At 37.6% G+C, this 24,150-nt stretch overlaps 1 protein-coding gene across 12 annotated transcripts in view; it reads left to right on the forward strand.

Moving 5' to 3' along the window:
* USP34 (ubiquitin specific peptidase 34) overlaps positions 1–24,150 on the forward strand; it is a 129,588-nt gene that overhangs the window by 13,847 nt on the left and 91,591 nt on the right. For 11 of the 12 annotated variants that reach the window (XR_014943785.1, XM_085540991.1, XM_085540989.1 and 8 more), the window contains exons 2-7: positions 6,000–6,087; positions 7,365–7,782; positions 11,401–11,451; positions 11,638–11,787; positions 15,686–15,753; positions 23,193–23,385. Coding sequence is in view for 11 of the 12 variants with exons in the window: in XM_085540991.1 (XP_085397117.1) it covers positions 6,000–6,087; positions 7,365–7,782; positions 11,401–11,451; positions 11,638–11,787; positions 15,686–15,753; positions 23,193–23,385 (968 nt within the window). In the remaining variant the exon portion in view is untranslated. The remainder of the gene's footprint in view (positions 1–5,999; positions 6,088–7,364; positions 7,783–11,400; positions 11,452–11,637; positions 11,788–15,685; positions 15,754–23,192; positions 23,386–24,150) is intronic. The other variant, XM_085540996.1, reaches the window with a different exon arrangement.

Genomic DNA, 24,150 nt, shown 5'->3' on the forward strand with positions numbered 1-24,150 from the left:
TGTTTGAAAGTAGAGCAAATATACTTTATAACAAGGTCATTTTTACTTGCCATTTGATTTTTACATTCAGTGAGATAAGTGAGCTTTGGATATGACATATTCCTCACAAGTCTCAGTGTGATGGTTGTCCTTGAGGTCTAATTGAAGTCTATCCATCTAGCTCTGAAGTTCTTGCTAAAAATGCACTTGTGATCTGAGTTTCATTTGTTCAGAGTTGAAATTATATGGTCCCTTTTGCAGTTGATGGATGTTTTTCTCATCTTTTGTCAGTTAGGCTTCAGTACCTTTATTAGACTTTTTCTTAGTTTGGGTCGTAGTGTTCTTAGTACTGTAACATACCCTAAACAAATCAGCCTTGTGTTGAAGATGTGGTGTATCCCTCCAATTTTTAAGTAAAATGGGAAATAACAGCAAGGAATGTTTGTTGGTTGGTTGGTCTTCCTGAAATCTATTTTTTCACTTCTCCCTTGGATGTTAGGGGGAAGTTCTTTACTAGGAGAGTGGTTAGGCCCTGGAACAGGCTGCCCAGGGAGGTTGTGGATGCCCCGTCCTTGGAGGTGTTCAAGGCCAGGTTGGACGGGGCCCTGGGCAACCTGATGTAGTAAAGGTGTATGTTTGGTGGCCCTGCCAGGCAGGGGGGTTGGAACTACATGATCCTTGAGGTCCCTTCCAACCCAGGTCATTCTGTGATACTGTGATTCTCATGTGCTTTGGGCTCTTGCGAGCTACTTCGTTAAATTTAAAAATGAAACACCTGCAGACTTGCAGCTTAAAAAGTGATTTAAGGAAGCAACACACAACAAACAGTGAAACGAACTCCCAAGTAAATAATAATAATAATTTTCAGTAAGTAGCTCAGCCCTTTCTCACGTCGCGTTATTTCAGCAAAAAGTTCTCTGAACTGTCTTGTTGCAAGGAATCAGTGTAATGAGAGATGCTGCTAGTACATGAAACAGAGCTCGTTTCCTTAATTGTATCTGTAGAACATCTGGCTGGAATTTACCCACAGGCTAGTGGGTAATTTCTTTTTTTCTTTCCACTGTTTGGTTTTGTCTTGGCTGGATCTTTTTTGACATTGACTTCTCATGTTCTTCCTGTGCTCCTTTTAGTGGTGTCCTCAGTTTCTTTGCCTGTAGCTCTGGATGAAGCCTGGCTGCAGCAGGCAGATGTCCCTAGGTCCGTGTACTCCAGGCAGTCTGGCCTGTTACACGGTGTAACTCACTGTATGTTTCTTCTAGTCTGCAAAGGTTGGTTGCTAAAGGCACATGATGTGTGCTTGCTTCTGCTTGCTCTAGCAGCAAGCAAGTATGCTTCAGCACATCCTGCAAGGATTGCTTCCTTAAACATGAAACTAAGAGACAGAGGAAATTCTTTACCACCAAATAAATTTGCAGTGGGTTTTGTTTTAGGAAAAGTTTTTCAAAAGTTCTGTATGGCTGTCAGTGCTGGATTTGAAACTCTGACAGTGTGAGACGCTGTGGAGACAGCAGCTGAAGGAGGATCCAAGGAATATGAGATGCTTGAATGTATCAGTGAATAAAAAGACATGCGTTATTGAAAAGTCTGTTTTAACTACTGGTCCACTCAAGGGAGAAGAAAAATAGTTTGAAAAATGAGAGAGAGATCTGGAAGTGAAGTCATATGCAGCAACAGAGTCCTTACAGAACTTACTAAAATCAAGAAATGCTCTGGGATGAGTGCAATTGCTACTGTTGCTTTTCTATATGTGGTGTTTTTTTTCAACTAGGAATTTTTGGAAAGGCTTCATAAGCAATTTTTGCTATACTTAAAGAGAGGTGCTGTTAATTGAGAGTGTCCACAGAGTTGATATTCGCAATAAGCCAAGAACTCTGAAGCCTAAGATTAAAGTCCTGAATGTGAGAACTTAGATCAGCTGTGTTGAAAGATGTCATTTCTACTGAGGGATAAATGAGCTTCAGTTAAAGGTTCATCAGGAGAAACCATGCAGGATTTGCAGCTGCCCCTTTTAGCAGACAGGGGCACAGATGTGCGGATGTGCCACCTTATCTATGGGCTGCTCTGAAAGTAATGTCTCCTATTTTATGACATTTGCCCTCAATGTCAGAGGTGTATGTTGGTGGTATGGCCATTGAGGTTGAACCTTCCTACCAATACTCTGTTAAATTTTATTGTCATGTGACAGGTAGTAGCAGGAGGACAGTCTGACAGAACAGTGTCTGTTGTGATATGAAGTATGTAGTGTGTATGAAGCAAAAGTGTGTCTTTGAATTCCTCCATGTGGGGAAAATCACATGCAGTGACACTCACCAACACTTGCTGAACGTCAATGGAGACCAGACAGTGAACACAGTGAGGTGGTGGGTAGTGTGTTTCACCAGTGGTGACAGTGGGTCACCTCCACTAGTGCAGATTCTTTTGAGCACAGCATGTGGTGTTTCTTCAGTGCTGGCAGAAGATGTATAGATAATAGTGGTGATTATGGTGTAGTGTTTTACAGCTGAGAATTTATCGAATAGTGTTATTGTGGTCTTTGTTGTAGTTTCCATGGAAACAAATAGGAGGGCCTTACTTTTTACCAACCTACATAGATCACCTTAAATCCACTGGGAAACTGAAGCCTCTGTGCTGTTGCTTCTGTTTTAAGCTTCTTGAGTACTCTCAGGAACAAGAGTAATGTTTTTTCTAGGGTTCGGTGTTTTGTTTTTCACAAAAAAACAAAAGTATGTTGCCACCTTATTATTTAACAGTGATTAGTAAATTAGACAAATTGGGAGAGAGTGTTCCCCCTCTGATGAAAGGTAATGGGGAGCAGGCTTCCTCAGGCATAGAAAAAGCTGAGGTATTCAGTGAGTGTTTTGCTGCAGTGTTAAAGGGTGGTCAGGCTTCCCATGTCTGACAGTACCTTGAGTCTCTAGGTGAGGGTGTGGGGGGTGGATTCCATTCCTTTATAACAGTAGAACAAGTCCAAGTCATCATGAAACTAAATGTGTGTGAGTCCATGGGGCCAGATGATATCCAGCCTGGGGTTCTGAGAGAGATGGCTGATGTGGTTGCAGAGTCGCTCTCCATCGTATTTGAAAAATCATGGCTGTCCAGTGAATTCCTCAATGACTGGAAACAGGGAAATATTATTCCCATTCTTAAGGAAGGGAGAAAGGAAGACCGAGGAACTACAGGCTGGTGAACCTCACCTCTGTGCCTGGGGAGATCATGGAGCAGATCCTCCTGGAAGCTATGTTAAGGCACAAACAAGACAAAGAGGTGATCCGAGACAGCCAGCATGGCTTCACCAATCACCAGACAGGTCTTCCCTGACTGATTTGGTGGCGTTCTGTGATAGAGTGAAAGCTTCGGTGGATGGGGGAGGGTGATGGATGTAATCAACCTGGACTTATGCAAAGTCTTTGACATGGTCCCTCAGCACATCCTTCTCTCTGAACCAGAGAAGTGTGGATTTGAAGGATGGATTCAATGGATTAGGTATTGGTTGGCTGGTCACAGCCAAAGGGTTGTGATCAATAACTGTGTCAGGGTGGAGGCCAGTAACAAGCGGTGTTCCTCAGGGTTCAGTCTTGGGGCTGGGGCTTTTCAACATCTTCATCAATAACACAGATGATGGCACTGAGTGCACCCTCAGCAAGTTTACAGATGACATCAAGCTGAGCGGTGCAGACAATGCATTGGAAGGAAGGGAAGTCATCCAGAGGGACCTGGATAGGCTGGAGAAGTAGGCCCATGAGAACCTAATGAGTTTCAATAAGGCCAAGTGCAGGGTGCTGCATTGGGTCAGGGCAGATCTCCTTGAGAGCAGCCCTGTGGAGAAGGACTTGGGATCCTGGTGGACGGGAAGCTGGACATGAGTCAGCAGTGCACTTGCAGCCTGGAAAGCCAACTGTGTTCTGGGCTGCATTTAAAAAGGGGTGTCCAGCAAGGAGAGAGCATTGACCCTCTCTGCTCAGCTCTTGTGAGGCCCCATCTGCAGTACTGCATCCAGGCCTGGGGCCCCCAAAACAGGAAAGACATGGAGCTCTTGGAGTGGGTCCGTAGGAGGGCCACTAAGATGATCAGAGGGCAGGAGCACCTCTCCTATGAGGAAAGCTTGAGGGAACTGGGCTTGTTTAGCTTGGAGAAGAGAAGGCTGTAGGGAGACTTAATTGTGACCTTCCAGTATTTGAGGGGAGCGTATAAACAGGAGGGGGAATGGCTGTTTACAAGGGTGGATAGTGATAGGACAAGGGGGAATGGTTTTAAAAGTAAGGCAGGAGGTTTAGATTAGATACTAGGAAGAAATTTTTCACTCAGAGGGTGGTGACACACTGGAACAGGTTGCCCAGAGTGGTTGTGGATGCCCCATCCCTGGAAGCATTCAAGTCCAGGCTGGATGGGCTCTGGAGATTGGCAGCGCTGCACATGGCAGGGGGTTGGATCTAGATATTTGAGGTCCTTTTCAGCACAGCCCATTCTATGATTCTGCGTTTCTCCAACTGGTACATATAATGCATATACCTGTTTGGTTGTTTTTGACCCAGTAACACAAGCTTCAGTATTCTATTACTTCTAGACTCTGTACACATCATGTGGCAATTATAGCTGTGGCTCGAAAGAGGGACCCATTTACTTAAATTTCAGTCCCTTATTCTTAAAAGAATGGAAATCTGAGTGGGTTTCAAAGTCATAAGGCTGCTCTGGAAGTTAGGCTTTATGGACCTGCTTTGTAGCATGTGTTTTTAAGTAGAGAGAAGTGGCAAAGAGGAAAATTTTATTAATGTAAGAATGCATATGTAAGATGATAGGCAGAGGATTATGGAACCGCATGGAAGTTTAGGGCAAGGAGGAGATGCCAGTTGTGCACTAATAGTTGGAGAAAGGTATACAAACAGTAAACAGAATCCATTGTTGATATGAATGAGATTGCAACTACTGCTGATGTTTGGTCTAAACATCTTATTAGGTGAGAGTGGGACACCTGATAATACCTCGTTGATAATTTTTTGCTTTTGAATTTGATGCATAACTGATCAGTATCTGGCTCTAAGAAATGCAAAGATGTATCATTTTGCCACCTGCGGACTCATTGTGGTTAACTAATTAATATAGACATGTCTATATTTGGTAGTAATAATCATGAACTAGTTTGAAATAACATTCATGTAGTTTGCACATCTATTCTTAGTTTGATACTTCCTTTTTTCCAACCTTTTTCTAACTATGAGAAGAAAGTTAAGGTCTCATACTCATCTCAAAATACATATTTTTAAAATCCGGAGGGGAAAAAAGAGAAAAAAAGAAAACTGGCTAATGAGTGAAATGGTTGAAGATGTGTGTTTGAAAATATGCATCTGCCAGTAGTTCTCAGTGGAGTTTATAATGTTGTACTTCATGTTGAGCTGTCTTTTTATTTTAGCTATTTTGATTCCTACGTGGGTTTAAAAATACTTTTGCAAGTATGCTGCTCTGAAACACTTGCCTGCCCCTTGCAGCTAAAGAGCGAGTTTTTTAATCAAAAGCCTGTGTATAGGGAGCAGAAAATCTTTGTTTCTACAGTACAACTATGTGGAATTAGAAATGCTAATAACTAAGAATACCTTTTGTGATTTTTAAGATTCCTTATCTATGTTTGGAGAGGTTGTCATTAATCAATTTCCATGTGGGGTGTTGGAATAGAAGAAAAGGCTGTTCTGAGTGACTAACTTTAACAGCAGTTTCCACTATTACTATGCAATTTCTGTTTTAAAGTTATTTGCATTTAAACCTTGTATCTGTTTATTGAAAGGAAAAAGTAGATAGATTTGGTTTGATTATTTTCTAAAATGAAAAGTTAATTTATTTGGATGTTATACATTTTCATCTTGAAAAACCTTTGATATAAAGATAATGTAACTTGATTATTACTAAATATTTTTATAATTTTTCAAACTATGCTTTGGATTCTACTCAAATAGTAAAGATAATCTGTAGTTAAAGTATAGTAATTACATGAGGTTTTTTGCTGCTAATATGTTCTTGTTTTCCTTCAGTATCTGATGTTGAAGGTGCCGATGGTTTGCAGCTCAGAAAGGAACATGTGCTCAAGATATTTGCTTATATCAATTCCTGGACACAAAGGTATTGTATTTTTTTTAATGAGTTTGTGTTGATGATAATGCATCTCATAAAGTACATGTTATACAGAGAATTAAAGTGTTCATTTAATTGTGAATCATGAGAATGTATTTTTAAATAGGTGAAGACACTCCACTTGCATAATACTAAAAAGCTTTTTCTTTCAGCTCCGCATCAGAAATTTTAGGTGCATTCATCATTATACCTGCACTGGCATTAGAGAATACTGAATATTAACTGTGTTTAACTCATTGAAATGAAAGAACTCACAACTGCATTCAGAGGTATCTTCAGGTGCTGTAGCTCAAGACCACCTTTGTATTTCCTCAGAGAGACGCAGCACTCTCTACCCATCATAATTCTGAGTAATGTCTTGTTGATGTTTTCTTCCCCTGTCTTTTAAACGGTGCATATATTTTTCATTTAAAAAAAAAAAGTAGTTTTTATACTATTGTAATAGCTGAGAGCTCTGGTTATGAACTGAGTCTGTTGTGCTGTATGCAAGAGGAGGGAGGTCTCTACTGGAAGGTGACTACATTTTTTAAGAGTTGCATCGTTTCTTAGAGTTTGAGTGAGGGAGAAATGAATCCATCTCAAAGACTGTGTTATAAGGAAATAACTCTGATTTTTTTCTATCTGCACTAAAGCTCCTTTCCTATTGATTACGTTTTTGTCTACCCAGATACAGATAAAGGAAGTATGCTTAAATACTCAATTAAAAATGGTTTTGTGAACCTACTGATTAAAAAACAATTCTTGCGCAGCTAGCATGCATGTCGTGTGGTTTAGCGCAGCAAGTACTGATAGGGAAAGCTAGGGGAGGAAGGGATCCAGGAGCATTCTCAAGACCACTGCTGCTTTAGTATTTCAGTGAGCTTATCTGTAAGATACCTTGTATATATTTTATTTGAAAATAATGGCGTATTTACAGGATTTAAGGAAAGTTTTGTGATTTCAATTTACTTTATTGCCCGTTTGGGAACTGTTGAGTCATGGCCTGAACTAATGATTGATAACCTGGGGAAAGGACCCTGTCAGCCCTGGGAGCACAGGTGAAGGCAATTCAGCTGTGTGACCGGAAGGGGTGGAGCCTGGCTGCATCTCTCTTAGATCCCATTTAAAGGCTGATTGCCACAGTGAAAGGATCTCTGGTTGGGGATCCCTTCCATGTGGAGTTTTTCCCCATGAAAACTTTTATCTCAGTTTTGATAGAGTCCAGTCTTAATGAGATTTCAGCTACTTTAGGAGATGTTATTTTATTTTTTTCTCTTTTCTTACAGGCAATGTCTGTGCTGTTTCAAGGAATATAAACATTTGGAGATCTTTAACCAAGTAGTATGTGCGCTTATTAACTTAGTGATCACTGAAGTTCAAGTTCTGCGGGACCAGCTCTGTAAACATTGCACTATTAATATTGATTCAACATGGCAAGATCATAGTAATCGTGCTGATGAGCCCCTGGTAGTAGAAAGAGACTCTCATGAAGAAGAAAATGGAGAACGGCAAAGATCTATAGAGAGAAAAATAGATTCTGCAAGAACTTGTGTCCTGACTGAGGAGTCATCTGCAAAGAACACTGATGCTTTTAGCTGGAGCACTGATGAGAAGGAGAAGTTGTTGCTGTGTGTGGCAAAAATCTTTCAGATTCAGTTTCCTTTGTACACTGCTTATAAGCATAATACTCATCCTACGATAGAGGTATATTTTATCTTGATATTTGTATTATCTTGTGATAGATTGTGTGTTCTTTTTAGTCTGTTTGCTGATAGCTACTTTTGCACAGGATGAGCAAATTCAGCTCTCCTGTTTACTTCAGTAGGTCTTGCAAGAAATTTTTTTAAAATGATACATACTCTTGCGCTTTCTTTAAAATATATAGAACTGTTATTGTGCTGCTTAAATAACAAGAAGGCAAAAAGGAAACTGTAGTGAAGCCTTTCTTTCAGCAGGTAACCTATTGTTTGCTAAATTATTTTCATTGTAATTTATGGTTCTAAAAGCAGAGCCTTGTAAACTAAACTTTGTGCAAGACCAGACTTTCTTGTTTGGAGAGCTTTTTAGTTGACTGGAATAACAAAGTTTCATGCAAGTAGTTTTGTTCTGCAAGTCTGATTTTTCTCTGTGGTATTTGATAAGGCTCTACCACTAAATTTTTCTGTATTTTATTCTGAATGCAAAACAACAACAGCAAACACAAAACACTTTTAAACTCTTGGAAACATTTCTGAATGCCTGTTAGCGTTTCCTTATTGAAACGTGGAAGAAGTAGTTATATGTTTTTAGTTATATAAACAAAGCTTCTATCCAACAAACTTCTGGAAGAGTCGAAGTGGGGAATTAAACTACAGTTAAGCTAGTTTTTTTGGTGTTTTTTGTTTTGTTTTTTTGGTTGTTTTTTTTATTCATACTTATGGAGCTCTAGGGCTCTGAGTAGTTAAGCTTGCATTTTAAACTTGAGTTCAAATTGAGAAGATGTCTTCATACATAATTTTTGTTTATGTTAGCTAGTGTGATCGCAAAATATAACCCGTTCTTGATGAACAGATCCTTCCACAGCTGACAATAAATATAGCTAAAATACTACATGCTTAGAAGGGCAACACAGCAATTCTTTTGTGAGCGTTATGAAAGCGTGGTTGTAAGGTAACACAGATATGTGTCAATAGAAAAAGGAGGCATAGTTTAGGATTTTCAGGTTTCCCATCATTTATCTTGGTTTGCCTTTAAAACCTTAACTGTACAAAAGTTTGCCTGTAGCCTTATTGCCTTAGCAAGTAGAAACTGAAGGCAACTGATCTTTTTTCTCAGTTGAAAATTAAAAAAATCAGTGACTTAAAGAAACTAGTTTTGGAGGAATATACATACAGGAATATTGTCCTTTACACATTTCTCACTTCAAAAGTATCATAAAAAGAAGACAGGTTGGTAGTCAGGCTGCTTATTAATAGCAGAAACTCCACGAACTGTTTGTTTCTAACAAGTTAACGTGGCCCTGCAGGGGGAAAGAATATAGAAACGTGCTGGACATGAGGACAGTGACACTATGTTATGTGGAAGTAAATCAGGCTTACGTTATTTGAGAATTGATGAATACATACTCTTGACCCATATAAAAAGAATGTGGGTCAGTACAGACAGAATGTACGCCTCAACTTTTCTTACACTTAGTAGAAAGGCACTTCATCACGTTTCTGTTAAGTTTGATGTTTTCCTGAAGAATGCAACTGGTTGTGCTCTGCTAAAGGACAGTTAATCTCTGGTCGTGAACACTGAAGAATAAAACTTCTGTGAAGATAAAATCTGGAAGCAGAGTGTTTACTTCTGTTGAAATCTACCAGTATTTTTGGTGTGCAGAAAGATCTTAGTGTGTATTTTTCATCGTTCATTCTACTCTTATAAATGCATTTATTGGGGTTTGAGCAATTCAATATCCTTATAGAGATCATGCGTACAGGGTAGTTTGAAAGAGTATATTCTGTTCTTCAATTTATATTTGATGCAGGAGATTTCTATAAGAGCAACTCAGAGGGGGAAAGAAGTTTTAAAAATGGCGACACTTAAAATCCTGTAGGTAAAAGAAGCAAAAAGCATGAAATGCACTCCTGAACTTTGCACTGTCTAAAAATTCCTCCAGATATGAATGAATAATGAATCTTTAAGGGAATAAGCCAAGTGCTAAGCAGTTCTTGACAGAAGATGAAAAAGGGATAAACGAAAAGTTATTTGAGTGTCTGTAGTTCCCTGATGCTTTGGAATATTGTTATCTCTGCATTTTGTTTTCAGGTAAATCTTTTCTTGAAAGCTAACCTTAATCAAATATTCTCCACCCAGAGTTTTGTCCATGACAGGCTTCAGTTAAAGTATTTCTTCTGAAATTGTGGTGGTGTTTAATACCATGTTAGGTTTGCGTGAGGATTTTTCTGCTGTTTCCTTATAAAGTTGATCTTAAGGATTTCTCTGTTGTGTTTCATATCCGCAAATGCAGAAGTCATGTTTCCAAACTCAGCCTCTCAGCGATGACACTTTTCATATTCTTTGCAGGACTCACACAACAGACGTAAAATTCTTTTACTTCTAGATTCTAAGTAATGTACTTCACCTGACAGTTCTTTATTTTGTTCAAGAAAACTATTGACATTTCTCATATATTTCTGAGTTTTTCACATTCAGAGTACTGGATACTTTTTCTTGCATACTACATACTGTCTTCAAAGCTGTTTTAAAAATAGCTATAAGAGTATCACAAGTTCAGGAATGACTGAGAGTTCATCAGAAGGAAAATAATTGCTTAAATATGTTCAATATGCTTCTAACTTAAGATGTTTGTATCACTCTTCATCCATCTGAAATCACTTTGCCTCCAGCATCCTGTGGTATAGTTAAGAAGCTTACTTCTGCAGGGGTATTTGAAATATACTCAGGAAACTTAATTTCAAAACAGCTTTAGCTGAGGTTTGCATTTTAGTTGCAAATATCAGAACAGGATGTTTGGTACAGAAGGATAGGAAGGGGAAGATATAGGCAATATATGTAGCAACCCTAATAAGGGTAATTATAGCTTTATACTGTCCAGTGGGTGTGATGAACAAGTAAAGAAAAGCTTTCTAAGTTCTCTTCGGTTTAGTACTTAGGGTAAATATTTTTCTGCTCACAACAGGTAGCTTACAGATCGATAGGGTTGTATGTTTCTTTCTCCCTCTTTAACCTGTGAAGAGTATTTAGGTTCTTATTTTATAAGAGATGTTCTGTTATATTTAAAATAATATAGTAGCTGAAGATAAGGATTTATAGCATTCTTATGGGAGCAAATAATTTGCTAGTTTAACCCTTAGGTTGTTAAATGTAGGATTATAGATTATTCTAAGTTTTGTCTAACTTAATGTGGTTGGTTATATGCCTCATTTTTATGTAAAAATGCATTCAGAAGCACTGAGATTAATTCAGTAATTATCATACAAGTGTGCAGCCAGTGTGCTAGACTCTTCTCTGCAGAATTTCTGTTGAAAAATTCGTGATCTTGAAGGGGTGAAAAGGGAGGGGAGGATTGAAGAGTTATCTTTTGATCCCAGTCATTGAGAGCCTCTGCTGATAAGTTACCCTTATTGAATATTTTTGTCTACTTATATTTTAACAAAAATAAATTCATGAATGTTTTCCAGTGTGAAAGAGGAAAGCCTGAGCTTCTGACTTCCTCTTAACTAGGTTTTTAGTTTTTCTTATTGACTGTAATATCTGTTAATGGTCACTTGTGTTTCATCCTGAAAGTATGTTTTCATTGAAATGTTAATGAGATGTATTTTTTCTCTTTTTAAATAGGATATTTCTGCTCAAGAAAGCAATATCCTAGGAGCGTTCTGTGACATGAATGTAAGTTGTTCATTTTGTTAATAGCTGCACCTTTCCTAGAATCATGCAATAACTATGTTCTCTCCTCTATATAGATTGCTGTTATGATAATGTATTTCATTTCAAATTTCCTGTGTAACTGAATGACTCTAGTATTGATTGTTCAAGTTCTTCTGCTTTTTAAAATAAATATTTTAATTCCTCTAGGATGTAGAAGTACCACTGCACTTGCTTCGTTATGTTTGTCTGTTTTGTGGAAAAAATGGCCTTTCCCTCATGAAGGATTGTTTTGAATACGGAACCCCTGAGACACTGCCATTTCTTATAGCACATGCATTTATCACAGTGGTGTCTAATGTAAGTACTTGTCTTGATGTTAATTTTAGGTGAAATACAAAGTAAACAGTTCTGAAGTCTGTAAAAATTCCATAGGAGCAGGGAAGAAAGAAAAACGCGAAAGTTTTTCTTGTTGGGAATGCATTCCAGGTTCACTGAGGCAGCTTTTCACTATTGAAATCCTTTATATATTCCTTGGGGCACATAACTTAACATGGCAGGTTTAGATCATTTCATCAGCCCTAGACATCAGTCCTGTAAGAGCCTCAGAAGTTACCTGTAAGAACGTCTTTTGGTGTCATTTTTGTCCCTGAAGTTGTGTCGACAAAATATTTTAAGCTGCTTTATAGGGTATATTAACTTTTTATATATTTCCTGTTTGGCACAAAGGGGAGGCCTATGCATTTCTTTTGCTCTCTGTTTTATCATTTCCACACATTTGAAGAGTAGAGGGAGCCATGTTTTATTATTGCTTAGTTTTAGAGTAGGTGCCCTTCACTGTTCATTTTGGAATAATAGCAGTGTTTTACTCCAAGAATTATGAATTGACTTCAGTGGAAATCTGAAGGAGATTGGTAATAGAAATGAAAACTTGTTTCTGAAAAAATGATGTAGTGAAGAGTTAGTGTAACATGAACTTTAAGTTGTGACCTGTCTTGTGGATGTTACATAGGGATATAAAGGAAACCAGTGGTTTGCTATGCTATGACTTCTCAGAAGTGAGTTTAGCATAGTTTTCACATTGATTGCAACAGTGTTAAATATTTAAAATCAGACCCTTGTTTCCACACATCTTTTCCTTGCAGTTACTGAACATCCAGGATGATGTTCCAAATAAGTACTGAAATATGTTTGCAATAAGAGAACAGGTTTCTGAAATAAAGCCAGTGTTTGTGATCTGTATCTCCTACTCCTTACTTACCTTTTAGTGTAATGATTCTTGACTTGTAGGTCACGAAATGGATGAGTAACGCATGGTGTACTCAGTTCACAGGAGGACTGCTGCAGGACTTCCGTGTGTTACACTGTGGTGTTCTCTTCTGCCCCTTTTTGTAGGATCTGATGAGCTCTTCATCTCTAGCAGTTGTCAGAGCAACCTGCTGATTAGTCTTGCTCCAGTACAGCAGCTGGCTTGTTCCTATTCCTGTTATGTTAAAATGAGCAGAGAGAGAAAATAGCAAGTTGAACTGTTGTACCTGCTTTTCATGTTTATAGGTTCTGGTACAAGCTTAAGAGCAGACCAAGTGTTACGTGGTACCAATATATAAAGCAGGAGCCATAGTGTATAGTTATTGTTAAATACGTTTTTCACAGTAGTATAAACTCTCAAGAATTGCATTTCAGTAGCCATCATTTAAAAGATTCCTAGAAATAGTAATGCTGGCGTTAAAGTCTGCGAGAAGAATGATTATTTAGCTAGTACCTTAAATGTTTTAAAAATATTTTTAGTATGATTTTAGTATAGATGGACTAGTTGTTTTTCATTAAAAATACAGATTTAGTAAGCTCCAGGAAGTAGAAGAAATTAAGTTGGAAATAGTAAACTGAAAACAAATCAATCATCTATTAACAACCTGTAGCATTAAGCTTCTAGCAGATAAGGCTGCATCATGCTGTGGGAAGGATTTGCGCTGTTTCTTTTTTATAAAAGGAAGGTGTGTGTCTCATCAGGTGTGCGCAAAGATGCATGCAAGGCAACACCATCAGCACAGGTTTGTCAGTTGTTCAGGACAGCTGAACAACTGCTTGATGGTGATTACTGGTGATTACTTCCTATACACAAAGGACAGAAAATAATACTGTTTCCCTGAAATGTTTTATACAGTGAATTTGCTTTCATTCAAAGTCTTAATTCAACTACCTTGCATGTAATGAAGCCAGCAAACGTAGTATATTGCAGTATGCATGAAACAGAGGGAACAGGCTGGTTGATAGTCTTATTTTTCCTCCAACTTGAAGCTCTGCAAGATGTTTTCATAGCAACATATATTGCATCAGCACTGTTCTGTCCTAAAATATTTTGTGGCTCTCTTTTTTGGTCATATATTTTGCTCTGCCCTCCTTCTCTTATTTCATATTTTGTGGTATTTGCTCATTTGCACTGAACATAATGTTGGTCTCCTTAAAGAACTAAGAGATGCAGAGAAATCCATGACCTGCAGCTTCTTCTGTGGGGAGTTGAAACACCACTGAAAATCATTCTGATTAAGCAAGACACTATCTTTTAGAAATGAATTACTTATTATAAAGAACAGGTCATATAAAAGGGAGTATTTGTTTTTGTATTATTATATAAAACTTCGTATTTGTTTCATGATGAAAATTGCTTTCATTAATTACATGAAATTATCAATGTCAATTAATTATAAAATGTCAATCATAACGTGAAATTACAAATTCTGAGAATGAAGTTTGTGATGTGATGCAAACATCCAGATGATTGAAATGGCTTTAGAAGTTTGAGTTAATACAGAGTGAAAATTGCTGCAAATGATGAACCAAGATTGTAAAAATCTTTTGCTTTTATTCCATAAGGAAATGTATTTCCTTGTGACTCTTCACACTTGCACGTGGATCACATTACAAATCAGATTGCTTGAATGCAGCAGTATGTTTGTCATCCTTGCAGTTTTCTGACAAAATACTTAATTTTCCTTTCTAGAGCAAGCATCTTCCAGTTAAACTTTGTACATTTAGTGTACTAGTCTTTTTTTTCTTATTGACAGTGCAAGTAGATTCAGAGTTTTATTGCAATTGTGATCTTTTTGCAGTGTAAAGTTTTGGCATGTTTGTCTTGTGAAATAGGTTGGTGTTACTATTGTGTTAGTTACATTGTGAAGTAAGTCTGAAAATATTTTTTTCAGAGCTGACTTGCTTGTTACTTGACTGATTCCTCAAAAAATAATGGGTCATACAGGTTTTCTATTACCTGATAGTTTTTTTCTCCTATCCAGAAGAAGAATGTAGCATTTTCTGCATATATAATTTGCCAAAATGCTTGTGAAAATTTAGTCTTTAGAATTTATTGCATCAGTTTCAGCGATTTAACTTTCTTTTGAGAACAAGCATGGAGATGTAAATTCACATCAGCTTCAAGTGATTGTCATTGTTATCTATTGGGAAGAGCTGTGTGCACACATTATTTAAATTATGTCAGTAGTAGTAACAGCTGCTAACACTGCATTTGTGCTAGATCCCTTACCTGGCACATAGATGTCTTTCTGTAACAGGTTTAACAGGCTCAGGCTTTTTGAAATGCAGATGGAACTTCTAACTTTGCCTGTGTAAGTAGTTTGGTTGGTCCTCTTTTCCTCACAGCAGTGGTAAAAAGCTAAAATGCTTTTCTGCATATGTTTTCTTACTGCATACAGTTGTGTCAAAGTGGGAAAGGTAGTGTGGTAAACATAGAAATGCAAAGACAGTATTAAAAAAATCTGTTCTTTCTTGCTGGTTATAAAGCGTAGTTTTATTTCATAGAGTATAAACCTTAAGAAGCAAAACTCCAATACAAGTCATTTTACATGATTTTGTGGACTTTTCTAAGGAACAGAGTTTCTTGTGTGGACTTTAAAATAAAATAAATAAAACCAACATGTATCTGTGCAGTAGTTGTTCCTACTGGAGAAGCTACAGAAAATTCACAAATCATATTGCCCAGGCATCTCATGCTATTTATACAAAGTTTATATTTCCTCCTTGACTAGATGAGAAAAATGTTTTTAAAAGGTACAGGAATGTTATTCACTTAACCTTGAAAATCAGAAAATCAGGAAGTTGAAAGGATTCATGTGGAAAAAGCAACAAAGCCATTTTTGCAGTGGGGGTTGCACGTGCAAATGTACCAGCAATATTCCATTCTTAACATTCTTATTAAATGTCATTAATGAGATTTTTATCTATCTGTATTTTTACATTATAGATCAGAATATGGCTACACATCCCTGCTGTCATGCAGCACATTATACCCTTTAGGACTTACGTTATCAGGTAAATTTTTAATTTAAGACTTTGTTCTTGGGGGGCATTTTTGAATGCTTACTTATGTGTACTTTCTAATCATTCAAATTGTTGTTTTGTCTGCATTACTTTAATAAGGAGAGTGATGGTAACATTAAGATGAAGTTGGGGCAGCTCCTTCCTCCTACCTGATTTCAACGTGGATCAGATCAATCTTGGGAATAATATTTTTTATATGACATTCAGCCCTATGCTGGTACATCAGGATCCATCATAATACAATTTTTCTTACTGTGGCTTTTTCTTAGAACTTTAAAGAAAATTTGCAATGAGGTGATGGAAGTAGAAGAGTGATACGTAGCCACTGAAATTTCATATACCGAGTTTTAACACTACTTCACATTTTGATGTTCTGAATTTCCAACTAGCAGGAATTAGAATGAAAGAAAAAGTGAACAAAAGGCTGCTCATACTTTAGATACATAAGTATTTAAATATACTTAGTGTTAATGGTTTTCTTAATATCAAGCTGCCTATCATGACAAGCATTTTAATTTTAAAGCACTTATAAAATTATTTAAATATATATATGTGCTGTGTTAGCTTTTTTAGAGCAATACACAAAATCTAATGAACTGCTGATGAAATTGTCTTGTATACCCATGTCTGCCTGGAGGTAGGGTGAAAATTGGTCACTGCTCGTTCTTCAGTGTCCTGACCTTAATTTTTTAAGGTGAGGAGAACCTAAAGTAACTATTCTTGCATTGACCTGAAACTTCTCCATGCTCTGCATTTCCTGTAACTTGTGTTTTCAGAAATGTGCTTATTCAGGTCATAGCTGATTTTCTTAATATCAGTAAATGTGCCCTTGCAGATTATATTGTCTTAACTATAACAGTGTAAAAACACAATTTAAAAATATGGGCAAAAAAAATTTACACCTGACAATGAGGCTGAGAAATATGTTTCATCTTATAAAATGTTCTGGCTTTAATTGTAAATAATTTTAGCAACATGGAAATTATCTGTTTGGCTACAGACCTACCCTATTGTAACATGTTTTCTACTAAAATTATATAATCAGACGGAAAGTTTTCTGAACTTTTTTTAACATGTATCACTTGTGAGTTGCAGTCAACTGTGTACAGTCCTTTAATGCTGATATATTTTTTGAAATGTTAAAATTCAGTTCTTCAATCATGAAGAATAATCATACAATCATAGAAGGGCCGGCAGGGGTCATTCACTGCTTGTAACAGTACATGTTCCATTTGTGGTTGTTAGTGCAACTGGGAGTTTCATCTATGAGCCTCATCCATTTTATTGCTGTGTGTAGAAAATAAAAAAAGCATTGGAGAATCAGCAATTAGAGAGAGGCTGGTAAGAAGGAACCGGCAGGTTGATGGAGCTGATTCTGCTCCTCTTCTCTGCTCTAATGAGACCACACCTGGAGTACTGCATCCTGTTCTGGGGCCTCCAACATAAGAAGGACATGGAGTTGCTGGAGTGGGTCCAGAGAAGGACCGTGAAGATGATCAGAAGACTGGAGCACCTCCCTTACAAGGACAAGCTGAGAGAGCTGGGACTCTTCAGCCTGAAGAAGAGGAGGCTCTTTGGGGACCTTACAGCAGCCTTCCAGTACCTGAAAGGGGTCCACAGGAAAGCTGGGGAGGGACTTTTATAAGGACATACAGTGACAGGGGAAGTGGTTTTAAACTTGAAGATTTAGACTAGATATTAGGAAGAAATTCTTTACTGTGAGGATGGTGAGACACTGGAGCAGGTTGCCCAGTGAGGTTGTGAGTGCCCTGTCCCTGGAAGCATTCTAGACCAGGCTGGATGGTGCTGTGAGCAACATGTTCTAGAGGGAGGTGTCCCTGCCTATAGCAGAGGTGTTGGAACTAATTGATACCTTCCAACCCAAATCATTCCATGATTTCCATGAACTTGAGTGAGACAGAACAAAGTACTCTGCAGCTGTTGCTGTTAATCCTCCCTTGTTTATCATCCTATAATTCTTTGCCTTTTCTGTTTTGTAACCCTAGATATAATTAGAGTCACTTGAATTACTGGAATGTTTTTTTGCCTCCTTATTCTCTTGAGCTGTTGAAGTATTTGCATCAGATTGAAAATGATTTGTCATTTACAACGAGAAGCTTGATGTCTGATAATATTAACGGCAGTTCATATCCATCAGAAAGGTAACCCTGATACAGAATACACCTTACGGAAAACACCAGCAGTTTAGAGAAGTGTGTTCTCCCACTACTCATTTTCTCACAACTGAATCTTGTGTACAGATCTGGGATTTCTCAACATTATCAAGTCCAAAACTTTCTGAGAAATGTGCTTACACAGTGGAATGAAAAGCAAAGCCGTATAACAAAATCTCTAGTGCTATACTTTTACAGAGGACAGAAGTTAACATGCTTTTGGTAAAAGATGGCTTTTTGCATATATACAAGTTACCCCACATCCTGATCAAGCTTACAGATCTCATCTTAGCTCATTTGGTCTCTTTGCCTCCATCTGCTTTTACTTTAATATCTGAAAGCAAGCATAATCCTGGGTGCAGGAACATAGCACTTCTTAATAGAAACACTGCATTAGCTTCTGCAGCTATTCGAAGTAGAGCTTGGAGAGAGGTTTAAGTCTAGAATGAGCTCTTGAAGCTCTAGTTAACTGCCCTCACTTTGGAGTGGACTTTGTCTATGCTCTAAGCCTGGAACGTCATCCTCTTCCAAGAGCAGATGATGACTGGGACAGAAGCATTTGAAGCCATGTTAAAGAGTGATAGGTGAATGTCTGATCAGTGGAAGAGTTATTGATGCCAGTAGTTGCTGACAGTACTTGAAAGTATTTGAAAGAGACTGGTACCTGCTTAGACCATCAGATGTATGTTCAGTCATGATCCTTGTGTTGGTTGGAAACTGCCTATTGTCTGCATGTTGGAATCTCCTTGTCCAGAAGTACAGTTTATCGTGCATGCACACATTTTTCTCTTCACTGAAATCTGCCTTGTGTAGTTGATAATACTAGTGAGACAGATACCTTAACAAAATGTCACATCTAAAGGATACAAGTCCAAATTGCTGCTCATGTAGGTTCCTTGCAAGATCTGTGGTTTTGCAATGTCAGACAGCAGTGGATGCCTGAAGACAGCTGTAGCTGTAAATAGTGGTGTTTTGAGGACAGTGTTTTTTTCAGTAGCAAAATTCTTGATTGAAAGTCTCATAGATGGTTCTGCCCTTTAGAAAGAAAATAGCTATCAGTTAAATCCTTTCTTATAAGAGGTAAGAAATGCACTTGTATGGTATTGTAAGTACTTCTATAAATCACTGAAAATGGTTGGGTAGGATGAAGTTGGTATTGCCTACTGAATGTCACTATTTAGTTCTAACCCTTCCAGCTTTTTCTTTCTCTTTGTCCCTCAGCAAAGTTGATCTTGAGCTATTTCTTTAATGAAGAATTTGTGTTTCTGCTGCAGGTAGGGAGAAGTAGGACATTCTTTGCTAAAGTCCACTGAGAAAAAATGGCACTTGGCACTTGTTCTAGTGCTAGCCTGTTAGTTTCGGTACAAGTCACAAGCACAGTCCTGGTACATATAGAGGAAGTGGAAGCTCTGATCAGAATTGTTGATCCACAGTGCTTCCTGTACAATACAACAAGAGAAGACAGAGCTGAAAAAATTCAAAATACTCTTCTGTCCGAAAAAATTCTTCTTAAAAATTTGACTTTTATTAGGGTGCCCAAGGCCACCAAGATGGGCCTAAGAACAAAAACAGTGGTGACAAGCTAAGGAAGAAAACTAACTTATTAAATACAATAGCGGAATGCAAGATAACACAATGTAATTGGAACTGAAACTTTGAAAATCAAATAAATGTTTGTGAGAGAGAGTGACTATCCAAAACCTAAGGCCCTCCTCGAGTGCTGAAGGCAAGATGACTACAGAGCACACACCGAAGAGTCAAGCAGTAAAAGAAGATGTGGTCTTGTGACTCGTGGGCAGTTTTATCTTTCCCCATAAACAGAAAACAAAAACAAAGGAGTGAAAGTCTGCTGGAATATGTAGTTCTTTTTGCCTGAGAACCGGGTACCCAGAAATATCAATAATCCATGGACCTAAAGCACTAAGTCTTTACCTCCTGGTGCAGCGCACAATGTGGAATGCTGATAACAAAAATCATAAATCCTTGACATGGGAACAACTACTACCAAGATGGTAGGAAGGATGATGAAGAAGGTAGGAGATTTTAAAAAAAAAAAAGACATTAAGAGGAACATTCAAGGGATGGTGGATGCTTGTTTTTTGTTTGGTGGTTTTCCACAAAAATGGCTGTTATAAGTGACATGAAGGCAATAAATAGGGTATGATTATTTAGTTTTCCAAAGCAAAAAATAGAAGATTCGATACAGTCATTAGGTTGCAGGCTTGATTGAAAGGGGACAGGTTTTCCTGTGGTCATAGTTGTGAAACTAACTGCCATGTTAATGAGAATGCCAGGAGTACAAAAAGGAAATAAATGGTTCCACAGCAGCACCCAGGTTTGTCTTTTATTTACGTATAGGATAAATCTTTCATCTGTCTCTTTTTGGCTGACTGGACCTTTTGCCTTGTTCCAATGACACTCTTGTTACGCAAGGCAGCACAGCAAATTTACAGTTAACCAGTGTAAGGAATAAAGAAAGGTTTGTGTTAATTGCCAGTGCTATCTACATATTTCATTATTTGTTACAAGAAAGTTCCTCTGGCAGAAAGTATTAAATGGCTTAAGCCACTCTATATTTCCACATTTACCTATTCTCCAGGTTTATGGGCAGCCAGATCAAGTGGCTGGCAATCCTGTCCGTCGCTAGGGGGGTTGTAACTGGGTAATCTTTAAGGTTCCTTCCAGTTCAAGCAATTCTGTGATTCTAAATTTGAGTAGTGTTGATCTTGGTGGTGGAAATACGATCATGCTTGATTTATGATCAGCATTGTAGGGCTTCTAAGTTTTCTAATGTAGGTGCAGTTTTACTCATAAAGATGAATGTGGTGCCTTCAAAAGCCACCTGGATGTGGTCTTTGCAGCATGCTCTGGGTAGCACTTCTTGTGTTGGACCAGATCTCTTCCAACCTCTACCAGTCTGATTTTTAAATTTATACTGTGCTTAGCTATTAGAATAACCCTGTTACATTGAAAAAGCTTAATTTGTGTACAGACTAAAAGTGTTCTTTTCTCTGTAGCGTTCTCTATGGCCTTAGCAAAATAGATTATACTGCTAAGTATTTCTGTAGGTCTGAAAATGAACATACGCTGTAGTTTCATTATAAAAGTGGGAATTTAAAGATATTATATCATTGTATTATATCAATGATATAATACAGAAAAGTTTGATGCAAGCTAGGGTAAAATGAGCTAAAAGAGGCCTAAAAATGTTGTTGTTGTGTGAACTTTTTGAATAAAATACTGATACTGTTGCACTATAATAAAAAATCTGTTGTATTAGCTGGATCAACATAGTTGCTTCAACCATGCTTTTGTGTAAGCGGGATTTTCAGTGAAAGCCCTGCTAATTAAATCTAGTGAAGCTACAAAAGCACCTTTATTTTTATATAAAAAGAATAAGTTTTTCATGCCTGTTATGCACAGTCTCATTATCTTTTTGTTGTAGTTTAACCTGGACACAGCTCAGCACCACAGTCTTTCACTCACTCTTCTCTCCAGTGGGATGGGGGAGAGAACTACAGGGGGGGAAGAAAAAGTATAGTTTGTGGGTTGAGGTAAAAACTAATAAGATAGGAAAGGAAGAGAGAAATAACAGTAATTATATTTATGTATATTTACAAAATGTGATTAGATGTTTTAGAATCTCACCACTTGCTGACCATTACCCAGCCAGTCCCTGAACAGCAGCTGCCGCCCCAACCAACTCCTGTCAGGTTTTATCATTTTTTCATTTGATGTCATATGACATGAAATATCCCTTTGGCCTGTTCAGGCCAGCTGTCCAGATCTCCCAGTTCCTTGGACATGCTCAGCCCCCTTACTGGCAGGACAGTATGAGGAGATGAAACGTCCTTTGCTCTCTCTGCTGCACTGTTCAGCAAAAACTAAAGCATCAGTGTGTAACAGGCAGTGTTTTTCTCCCAGAACCTAGATGTATCATAGTATCATAGTCTCGTGCGGGTTGGAAGGGACCTTAGAGATCATCGAGTCCAACCCCCGGGATTCGAGCCTCTGTGTAGCAGAGCGGCACTTCTACCACTTGCGCCACAGGGGGGATAAGTAGTGTCATGCCAGGTGCTATGAAGAAAAAAAACCAACTTGCTCCTAGCTGAAACTGGGACATGTACCATTTTTTTCATTCTACATATAATTTCTTTTAAGATCTTTGGTCTTTGAATTTCTTGACTAAAGAGTAGAGTATGACAATGATATAATGACAGTGAATATGACTGAAGAACTTTGGGAACTAGGGCTGATTATAGTTCACATGTAAAAAATGTGAGAGTTGCTGAGAGTTGAAATGATTACATTTTGTAGCTTGGGCCAGTTAATTTCTTTTGTCAGAGTGCAACTCCTGTCACCTGTCTGTAGATTTGATGTAGTTTCCTGGCTCTGGTTTGCTGCTGAACTCTTTCAAGTGAGTAACTCACTTTTCGTTGACACATTGTATAGAAATCATAGCACGGAAGTATGCCATTATCTGACTTGCACTGCTCCGCGTAAGAAGTGCAATACCATAATTAATAAGGACCCTCAGTGGTCCTTCTCCTGTCTTTCTTTAACTTAGCTGTGATTTCTGTTACGGATGTAGTCTCTGATCATTTGCACTAGAGCATCTTTTCTGTGTTCGACAATGTTAAGTATCACTAAAGTGTGTTTGTTTTAAGGCCTCTACACAAGAGCTGTGAAAAAGGACCTCAGTCTAACAAAGAAAGGCCTGTGTTTGTTTGTTTTTTGTTGTTTTTTAAATTTGCTAATGTTTATACAACAGCAGTGCAAAAGAATAGTGTACAGATTTAACTATGTGCAGTTTAATATCTCTTTTGCATTTTTGCATTTTCTCTTTTATTTGTCAAGTCTCCCAAGGATGGGTCCAGATTTAAGACTGTCAAATGTATGTATACTACATTTCTGTGCATTTAAATCTAGCTTGGATGAAGTTGAAATACTGAAGGCTTCCAGTCTGCGTTTCCAGAGAACTGCATGAGATTTGTGCCATTTTGTATAAATCTGTTTCTTCAGAAAATAAATTTGAAGGGGATTAAAATAAGAAACTTGTTATAACATTTAATCTAATTCCATAGTGTTTTTTTCATTGTTGGCAACTTTTGATAGATTATTGATAATGATATTTTAAGGCTTAGTACTCCTAGGGCTGTTGGAAATACATACTTGCTATAATCAAGATGGTGTTCCAGGTGTGTTCTAGTTTGAATCATACTCTTTTTCTTTTCTTCCTTTTGTAATTTATTCTAGGTATTTATGTAAACTGTCAGACCAGGAATTACGACAGAGTGCAGCCCGGAACATGGCAGATTTAATGTGGAGCACAGTTAAAGAGCCACTGGATACTGCTTTGTGCTTTGATAAAGAAAGCCTTGATCTTGCGTTTAAATACTTTATGTCTCCAACTCTAACAATGAGATTGGCTGGGCTGAGTCAAATAACAGTAAGAACTTTTTTAAAAATATAAATAATTTTTAGAAGAAAATGTCTTTTTGTGCTTTACAAATTTCTGACTTGTTTTTTAGGATGTTTTTTTAACTGTTTGAAAACAGATGAATTCTCATCTATGGAATATTAGGAAATTATATTCATGGTTGTGAATGGTTCACTGAAAGATAAGACGTAGCTATGTTCTGTAGCATATAGAACTGTAACACATCTTCTGAACAATTTACCATGCTAAACAGAGCTGCATTTTAAAGTGTTTTGTGTTGACTGTGTGAAATTAAATGCCTTGGCATGGCTGTATTTGTTGCTTACAACAAAACAGTGTTTTGGTTCTCACCTTCACAGTGTTTTACTGGGATTAGCTGTCTCTCTGTGTTGAATCTACCTCGTTTTCATGTCATTTGGTTTTGCATTTGTAGAGTTGAAAATGTAAGACAGTTAACTCTAGAAGTGCTAAAGCAAACTACAGTGAAATTTAACTTTTGGAAGAAATAGTGACAACATGTATTTGTTACTGTTTATACTTTGCATAAATACTATATGTAGTATGCAGTATGCTCAAACCTTGAGTTCTGATTTTCTGTCCTCATTAGTGTAAAGTGAATTTTTAGTTTCTTTAAGGGTAATGCGATATACAGAGTATATCTTTGTTTAGATTTTTCATTGCTGTGTGCTTTAATATTTATGGAGTTACATATTTCATAACACACCTTGTAGATACATTTTACAAAATGGCCATTGCTTAGATGTAGAAGGAATT

The sequence above is a fragment of the Coturnix japonica genome, chromosome 3 (assembly GCF_054131305.1).
Source record: "Coturnix japonica strain WE chromosome 3, WE-NBRP24, whole genome shotgun sequence".
Lineage (NCBI taxonomy): Eukaryota > Metazoa > Chordata > Aves > Galliformes > Phasianidae > Coturnix > Coturnix japonica.